The sequence below is a fragment of the Oxyura jamaicensis genome, chromosome 3 (genome assembly GCF_011077185.1).
Source record: "Oxyura jamaicensis isolate SHBP4307 breed ruddy duck chromosome 3, BPBGC_Ojam_1.0, whole genome shotgun sequence".
Lineage (NCBI taxonomy): Eukaryota > Metazoa > Chordata > Aves > Anseriformes > Anatidae > Oxyura > Oxyura jamaicensis.
In genome coordinates this window covers 14196599-14205459 of record NC_048895.1, presented here as the reverse complement: position 1 = coordinate 14205459, position 8861 = coordinate 14196599, and the positions used below count along the sequence as shown (strand labels likewise).

At 45.2% G+C, this 8861-nt stretch overlaps 1 protein-coding gene and 1 long non-coding RNA gene across 3 annotated transcripts in view; one reads left to right on the top strand and one right to left on the bottom strand.

Annotated features, from left to right (window-relative positions):
- The first annotated feature begins 6 nt into the window (after window positions 1-6).
- On the top strand, window positions 7-6806 carry LOC118163618. Of its 2 annotated transcripts, XR_004749139.1 has the most exons (7): window positions 7-154; window positions 270-809; window positions 908-1009; window positions 1397-1450; window positions 3618-3662; window positions 4200-4235; window positions 4866-6806. It is a non-coding gene; the product is annotated as an uncharacterized LOC118163618 (long non-coding RNA). The 2 variants fall into 2 exon arrangements; XR_004749138.1 differs by having other exon boundaries at window positions 7-809.
- GALM (galactose mutarotase) overlaps window positions 4712-8861 on the bottom strand; it is an 8448-nt gene continuing 4298 nt past the window's right edge. The window contains exons 5-8 of the mRNA XM_035320448.1: window positions 7882-8023; window positions 7634-7808; window positions 7395-7506; window positions 4712-4903 (exon numbers count right to left, since the gene is read on the bottom strand). Coding sequence (XP_035176339.1) covers window positions 7429-7506; window positions 7634-7808; window positions 7882-8023 — 395 coding nt within the window. The 3' untranslated portion in view covers window positions 4712-4903; window positions 7395-7428. The remainder of the gene's footprint in view (window positions 4904-7394; window positions 7507-7633; window positions 7809-7881; window positions 8024-8861) is intronic.

Genomic DNA, 8861 nt, shown 5'->3' with positions numbered 1-8861 from the left:
TATCAAATGTTACTATCTTAATAATCAACCTGGTCAAAACCTTTCAGGTTTCTTCGTTTGAGTCAGTCGCCTTGATTCAGAATGTCACGAGCCTTAAGATTTCATGCTGAGGCGCCTTGCAAATCCGACACTTAAGATCCTCCTAGACCTTGAGGTGATCAGCATAAGAGGCCAGATCCCCTCGAGCCATCTACACGTAGCTTCACCTTATTCTTTAAGGGCAGAAAATTTGAGACGGTGACCGCCGTAACAGTAAATTTGGCTTTCAGTTGGGGCCCCCCCTCCGGTTTAGAAAGAGGAACACCAGATTGACCACATTCCCAGCTAGAAAAATCTTCTTGCGTCAATCAAGCCTCACCCTGGCTCATTGGGCTGTCAGTTTGATCGTCGTTAGATTGAAGAGAACACCTAGATGCAGCGATCGGCTATAGATACTTCTAGATCGTCTAGATCTGCTAGACCTTGGGCCAAAGAGGGTCGACCTGCAAACTTGCAAGGTTTATTTTAAATACGCATTACAGTGTTTTTTATTCTAATGTAATTCTGCAATGTAATTCAGCTTTTAACATTTTTCTAGGTAGTAAAATTGCTCAAGACAAGTAGGCCCAGAGATTTTTCCAACTCACAGATGCTAGTTCTTTAGTTGTCTGAAAGTTTTGACTTCAGCAGGGCCTCACATGTAGCGTGTGGCTGAAGCTGTTTTCTGATACGTGTTTTCTCCAACCTAACCCCAGGTCCCGGTCTAGATCCCGTTCCAGGTCCCGTGGAAGGAGGTATTCTCGGTCACGCAGTCGAAGTCGTGGTAGGAGGTATGCTTATGTTTGCGTCTTACTCTTATTTCTTCCTTTTGCTTACAAAGAGCCGTGTTTGCACAACTCAACTTTAATCTTGTTTGATTTCTCTGCAGGTCCAGGTCTGCTTCCTATCGTAGGTCCCGGTCTGTTTCTCCTCGTAGGTCTAGATCTGTGTCTCCCCGACGGTCCCGATCGGGTTCCTTGAAGAGATCGAGGTAATTAGTAGTAATTTCATTAAAGCTGTTCTTTTTGATTCCGTTGCTGCGTTTCTTTTTAATTAATGCATTCAGAAAGGTATTGGATAGCAGACTTCTAAAGGTGTTGATTGCTAGAAATCAGGCTGCTAGAAATTCAGACAGAATACTTTAGAACTTTTTGAGAATCCTACTTAAAGTTACAGTAATCCAGTTAGTCTTTGAGGCCTTAAAGAACTGCATATCCCAAGATGAATTTTGATGGCTAAAATGTTCAAAGATATTTTAGGTTTTATATTCAACATGTAGACATGATTTTACATAATGCTTTAACAGTCATTGCTTGTAGTTGAGTTGACTTCTTAGATTTTTTTAAATTATTTTTTATTACTATTTTTTTCATTTCAGGTCAAGGTCAAGATCCAGGTCTAGATCCAGATCTGTTACATGGCCCCGAAGCAGGTAAGATCTCTGCAGTTGCTTAAGTCTGTTGAGGCTTTCTGGCAGCTGTTAAAATGTTCAGAGAAAGAAAGAAGTATTCTGAGTATTCAACTCAGGGGTCTGAGGTTTTAAAGACCAGTGCAGAATACTTTCTTTTGCTGTTTTTCTTTGGTTGTTTTGTTTTACATATTGCTAATATCTAGGTCTTTATAGTCATCACAAGTACGTTTTTGATTGTTTTTTATTATTAGTTAGCTAACATAGCAAACATCTAGAATTAATCTGAAAAGTATTTTGCTTTATATTGCTCGTATGAGATGATGGATTCTTCGAATTGTCAGCAATTAGGAGGTTCTTTTGTTAGTATTAAACTAAAGTATTAATGCGCGTAACCAGGCAAGTCCTGAAGGACTTCCTAGTGCTGTGAGTGTTAGAGCTGTTTTTAGCTGTCTTGGGTACTTGACTGTTTATTCGCAAAGCATCATGTTGCAGTAGCTGAATTAAATTTGGGATAAACAGCATGCCAAATTATTTTGTACCGTCAAACGTATCGTTAGAATGATGATCAGATTTGAGAGAAATGTAGGATGCCATTCATTCTCTTAAATATTGTGGTCTAATGATTCCACAGTAAGCGAATGAAGCGTGTTTCCTGAGAGCTTGTCAAGAACAATGTGGCTGACGTGGGTTGATTGATTGGCTTCAGGGGGCTGTCGTAGGAGAATTAAGAGGGGATTGAAGTTCTACTCTGAAGGAGACAGTGCTGCTCTATCACCAGCCCATTCCTGGGCCTCCTGTTCTGCTTTAATGATTGCCCTTTGAAATAACTAATGTAGCAGTGGTGAAGAAACACGTGCACACGCAAAAGGGAAGCTTCAGCTGAAGAGAGTAAGTGGAAAAGCCGACAGCTGAAGATCAAAACTTCACTGCTGAATGGTGGTGGTGGTGGAAGGCTTTTCTGAGGGGTGGAGCAGCAAGCCACGGTGGGAATTCTTATTGAATGGAGAGGTGCAGACGAGAAGATGTCTTAGCTAAGAGCAGAAACTCACAAAAATGTTTCAGAAGCTAGTGAAGAGAGAAGCACAATTCCCCAAGGCAACAGAGCCATCCTTTCAATTGATCAGGTGCACTTTCTCTACCTGTTGCTAAAATGGGTTCAGTTGTTCCAACATGGCTTAACCATGTTGTTCAATGCCAGTGGTGAGCAGAAAACAGCCAAGGTCAACAGGTTCTCAAAAAGAAAAAAAATCCTGATTTTGTTAGCATTATTTTCTTTTTTTAGCACCAGGATGGATTTCTGCAGTGTAAAGGGTGCTATTAGTGTAATTTCCCAACTCTGTATTGTGACACATTTAATTTTAAGTACAGATAAAGTGATTGAGACAGAAGAAATTATAGATGTAAAAGTACAAAGAAGTGGTAAAATATTGCTGTTTAATTTATAATGAAGTCACTGTTTAAATTTCCGCCTCAGGCAGTTGAGAGACTGTCTCTCTAGAAGAATCAAAGGAATGCAGAGCATCCAGAGGCAGGCTCTCAATTCATAAGGAAGGCAGGCTGAATAAGTATTACATGGAATTTGCTGGGCTGACAGCATCAAAGCATGCATCTGAAAGTAGTTACAGAAAGTGGAACGCTTCCTTTGGGAACCTACAAATTTCAGTTCTTTGTAAGTGATGTTAGTGTTCTCCTGGTGCACCAATCTTACCTCAAAAAGACTTGACGTTTTTGGCAGTCTTTCCACGATGCTTAAATTCATCAGGTTTTAAATGCATTTGCTAAAAATAGTCTTCTAAAGGATGAAGTGTTCTGAAGAGATGTTTGTAGGATGATGCTGCCTGCAACCAGTTTCAACTACAGTGGTAGATGTCGCTGAAGCCTGATCAAACTTGCAATATAGAAGCATGGCTTTGTGAAGGAGCTGGTTGCAACTTGGGTAGTTCATGCATTCCTGCCAGCTTCATCAGCGTGCACGGGTCATCAGCCTGTGACCAAAGCTCAGAGCAATATGCACAGCATCCACTTAAAAACTTTCTTCTGAAACTTAGCAGGAAAAGTCCTGCAAACTTGCAGCAGTTTGTCTGTGTTCAGTGTTTCAGTTCTTACATGTTTGGTGTGACTCTTCGTGTCTTAATGTGGGAACGTGCATGCCTGTGGCTTTCTTGCTGAGCTGTGTTTTCTCTCGTAGGTCTAGATCTCATGGCAGATCTAAATCCGGCTCGCCAGCTAAGAGGTGAGCATGCAGAGATGAAGCCTGCAGTGGTATCTAGAATTAATATTGTTTTTTCACAGTTAACAAAGCCCAGTCCTTGAGGAAAAAATCCCCAAACACAGGTGTCTATTTCAGATAGGGCTGATTATAATATTTTCTGTGCAGGTGTTTGAAATACATTCCTTACCCATCTCTTTGTTTTTATTAATGGGACTGTTCAGTTTGTTTAGTGCTCAGTTAAATAAGAAAAAGGGCTTCATTTTTTACTAATGCTGCTGAAAAACACTTGGAGGAATCTATGGTGATGTTTTCTCAGAGCCTCACCTCAGTTAAACGCTTTGTTTTTATACACCTGCTTTGTTCACTGGAAATGAATGCATACAATCAGGCTCCACACAAAATGAATCAAGAATCCCTGCTAGAGTAAAAGCTGATTTGAAAACTTTGCCATCGTTAAAGATGGCAATAATTCCATTGCTCTGCTGTTGTGTTGTTTGTTTTTACTATGAAGCATCCATTTTAACTTCATACTGCATTTATTATGTTCTGTTTTGACAGTCGGTCAAAGTCCCGATCACCATCTCCAAAGAGAAGGTATGTTGGTCTCCCTGCTAGTATCACAGACTCCGTAGAGCTGACGTTTTAATACCTGCAGTAATCTCTGCTGAGGAGTTTGACAGCTGCTTTTAGGAAAATACTGGGATGGTATTTTGCTGAAAAGATGTCATTGCCAGAAATAACGTGACTGTGGTTTTATGTGCGGAATTATGTATGTGGTAATAATTCCTCAGCGTTCAGGTTAGATGTCTTGCCTTTGGCTGCTCCTCTGTTAATTTCAGTTCACTAGTTGTAGTGCACAGAGACTTTCTACTAAATGCGGGAATCAGCTTTGAGTCTCGTTAAAAGCTGCAGTGAAACCGGGGAAGATAGTGGAGTAACCTGGCATGATGGTCAGTCGGGAAGATTGAGCCTGTTGATTTTACTGCTTTTACTCAGATTATCCAAAAAATGTGAAAGTAATGAATGTATTATCTCTAATGTTAAATAATTAGTCATTTTAGTCCATTCAATTTGTCAATAGTGATTGTTTTTATTCGCTTAAAAAAAAAACAGTGCTTGAGGGGTGCTGGAGTAGTCTAGGTAACCTCCTGTTGTTTCCTTTTCCTGTGTGTGCGAATCCCAAATCACCACTCAAATGTTAACTGTGGATTCTTTCCCTTTCAGTCGTTCACCATCAGGAAGCCCTCAAAGAAGTGCAAGTCCTGAAAGAATGGATTAAAGTTATGAATTTAACCTTGTAGGAAGAAAGTTATTTTGCTTACATTATTATAAGGGATTTTGTGGTGTCTTTGTAAATGTAAGAATGTAGATAGAAGAGTATATCAACTGAAATTTGGCATGATCTGGGTCTTCTGAGTTAGTCGCACCAATAGACTAGCACAGGTCTCTTTTTATTGTATGAATTAACTTCCTGTGATATGAAAATGTGGGACTTTTTTATTGGCACATTGAAATAAAATGTGTATTTTTAACTAAAACTTCTCTGTAGTAACCCTGCTGCTTCTGTTAACGTTTGGGCAATTTTAGCTGTGTGCCACGTAACATGGATGGAGCGTGTCCAAGTGGGAATGACTAATAGTAGAGTCTTCTCAGTCACTTTTCACGCTTATTGTTGAATGGTCTTTGGTGAAAGGATCGGTTTCTGCTTTCTTTTAAAACGGAATTTAAAATCTCTCCCGTCTGCAGATGGTTAAAAATTTGCATATGCCTTTTGTATTCCTTTACGATCTTTAACGGGCATTCGTTTTTCTAATTCGTTTTTCTAATTGTTGCTGACTCTGGTGCTTGACTAGTTGTAATACCAAATGCCCCCAAATTTAACAACGAGCTTTTGTTCAAAACACATACTTGAAGTGAGTAACATCTGCAGAAACATCTAAACGTTAATAACTTGATAATTGCTACTTTGACTTGTTGCATTTTTAGTTCTTTAGTTTTTTAGTGTAATGAAAACTTCACAGTGTCTCAAGGCATGTTCCCCTTTTTTGAGGGGCGACGTTAGGTCATCTGACCTACTTTCTGAAGGAACTTGGGAGCGTGTGTTTGAGAGGCAAAAGAAAGTGCCGTGAGGCTTTCTGTTGTTGGCTCAGACTTTCCTCCCTCAAGTGAAAGATCCTCACAGCTGACCTCAGGAATGCTAGCCTGCTGCACAGAAATTGGTACGATTTTAAAGCAGCCCAGATCCTCGAGACAATTTTGTTGTATTAAGCTAATTTCTTACAGCAAATACACACCTGCAGGATTAAGGGTTTGTATATAGGTATGTTACTCTGTGTTTGTCCTCATTCTGTAGTCAAAAATTGCATGGTAAGGCACTTTGTTGACACAGATCACAGCAAAAGATGGGAAACGACGTTAGACTATGAGCAAACAAACTGTTGGTGGAGGGGGAAAAAAGCTCAAATATTTTTTACTGTGATGGGAGAGCTACCGGAAACAAATGCTGGCTTTGGCAGAAAAGGAGAAAGTGAAGAACTAAAAAAAAAAATCTGTCTAAAGCACTGAAATGGGAAGTGAGGCCTCTCTGGGCTTTAAATGAAACCTGTAATGCTGCTTTCAATGTGTAAACCATAACGGAGCATCTTAAATGCAAGAAAACGCCAAAATTAACCTCGGTCACACCTTTGGTAACCCATGTTTTCCAAAGAAAAACCATGTTGCCTGTGAATAATGGCTTTATGGAGCTTCTTCGGTGTATGAGTAAAAAGTGCAGACGCTGACAGTTCTGTCACGTCACAGCACTCTGGCCTTCACGCCTCGTCCTGGTGTTGTTTGCTTGGTGTCCGTGTGGACACCGCTGCGGTGCTTAGCGGTGGGACCTGTGTTCGTTTGCCTGGTGCAAGGACTGATATTCTGGCAATATCCCTAAAATTCCACCAGGGGAGCGGTGGGGTGACACAAACGTTGCCCTGGAGCGATTTAGCAGAAATGCCCGAAGCCTGTGACTTGTGTTTGGGATGCTTTTTGGTTGTGTATTGCCCGCCCGGTTTATGGCGTTACCTGGTGAGAAGCACACGTACGCTGCTGCTCTGGAATTTGATCAGCTTTTTTTCTCTTCTGTACTCGTAAGGCGAACCTACTCCGCAATAAACCTGCAGACTGACACGACAGCTGTACTGGTACCTGTTCTTTACCTCCTGCAGCTGTGCATTCACACCTGTGGATGGAGGTACCTCCTTCGCTGCCGCAGCCGAGCGTGCTGCAGGAGATGCTCCTGAGCAGCAGCTGCTGCTGGCTTCAAAACGAGCCAGGGGAGCCGGCGGTGAGCTGGGAGAATCCCAGCACCCTGTCCTCCACAGAGCTCTTGTTTAACAGTGGTGCTTGTGCCGTCGTGGTGCTGCCGTCAGAGCTGACGGCAGGGCGCGCAGATTAGCTGACCCTGCAGGGCCAAGAAAGCAGCAGCGCATGCAGCTTCTGGCCCTTCACCGGGAATAGCTGGTACTTGTATGGGCTTCCTCAGTCTCCACGTGAGTATTCCCCCTCTAGGTTGAGATCTGACGGGCTGTGTCCCTAAACGCTGCGTTCTCGGTGCGTTTTTACAACAGTGCTTTTTCCACAGGGTGAGGCTTTGTGGAGGCTGCGCAGCAGCAGCGTTAAAGCGAGCAGAATCCAGAGAGGAGGAAACCAGCTCCCAAGCGGGTCCCATTACCCAGGGCAGCTCCAAACGTTTTGGAACCTGCTGGAGATGCTTACCCCTTCCTGCGGCAGGAGCCAGCCTCCCCTGTCCTCAGGCGGTGCCGAAACAGAACCAGGTGGTGTGGTCGTACTCCTCCCCGGGCAGCAGCAGGGTGCTGGGGAAGTGGGGCTGCGGAGTGAGCACGCTGGTGAGCGCAGTGGCACCAGACAGGGCTGGGGGGACATGGCCACGTCCCCGCAGCCTTCCCAGAGCAGAGGGGACAGATCCCCAAAGCCCCAGGACCTGAGCTGCTTACCTGGTTGACGGCATCAGGCCAGTGCTGGGTCTCCAGGCAGAAAGCCGAGTGTTTGGGGTACGTTGCAGCACCTTTGCCCTTCAGGGAGCCGTCCAGGTTGTTCCCGGTGTAAAACTGGAGGCCGGGCTGCGTGCTGTGAACCTCCATGGTCCTGCCCGTGGGCGGGTGGCGAGCCCTGCAGAAACGATGCCAGGGGCTGGCGTGGGCACTGGTGGCCCTGGGGAGACCCCTGGGGGTCCCGGCCTTACCTGGCCACCAGGCGTCGAGCCCGTCCCGGCGGCAGGCAGAAGTTGTGGTCGAAGCCATCCAGGTGGAACTTCCTCAGGTGCTTCCCCAGCTCCACGGGCTGCCGGAGATCGAAGCCGGTGCCCTGCACGGCAGCCACCTCCCCTGGGTGAGGAGAGCAGCGGCGTCAGCGCTCGCACCCAGTCCCCCGCACCCCCCACCAGCCTGTGGGGAGCTGAGGGGCACCCCCTGGGCTTGAACCTCAGCTCGGGGCAGTGGGGTCTGCAGCCGGTCCTTCCTGCTTTTCCACCCCTACACAGATGGGTTTCCAAGGGCCACTGTGGGGACAGCGGCGTGGGCGACCCTGTGCCCTGCTCCCAGCAGCTCTGCGCTGGTTCCTCTCTGCAAGCCCTGAGCACCATCCACCTGACAAACAGCATGTTGCCGTGGCTTCTGAGCCTATCTGAAAGGAACGCTTTTACAGCTGTGGGGTGGAAAAAAAAAACTCAAGAAAAAATAAAGGCATGTTGGTTTAGGCATGTACATAAAATACGGCAGCTGTTGCATGCAAGGGCTCCGTGTTTAATAGCTGCACAAATCCCGTCTTTGCCCCCGAAGCTGAAACCGTGCACAGTTTTATTGGCCTCAAAGGCTACGTGTATGCAGAGCTTCAAAAGGGTGCTGCAAAAAGCCAGGGAGCGAGCTGGCCGTGACTGAGATGCGAAAGAGAAACGTGATTGCAGCGCCCTGGTGGAAACAGCTCCAAGAGGAACGCAGCGGGGGGAGCAGGGCAATGGCTTTGCTTTGGCATCGGGCTCATCCCTGCTTGAGCCCTGGCATCAAAACCAGGCTGAACAAACGCCGCCGGGCCTCAGAGCCCGGCTCCTCCAGGTGCAAGCTGCTGCAGGCACACGCGGTGGTTTTGTGAGCCCAGGCGTGACTCTAGTTTTAGCAGACACCTGAGTTAAAAGCTTTCAAGCTTTCATTTGCTTCTTTTTTTTTT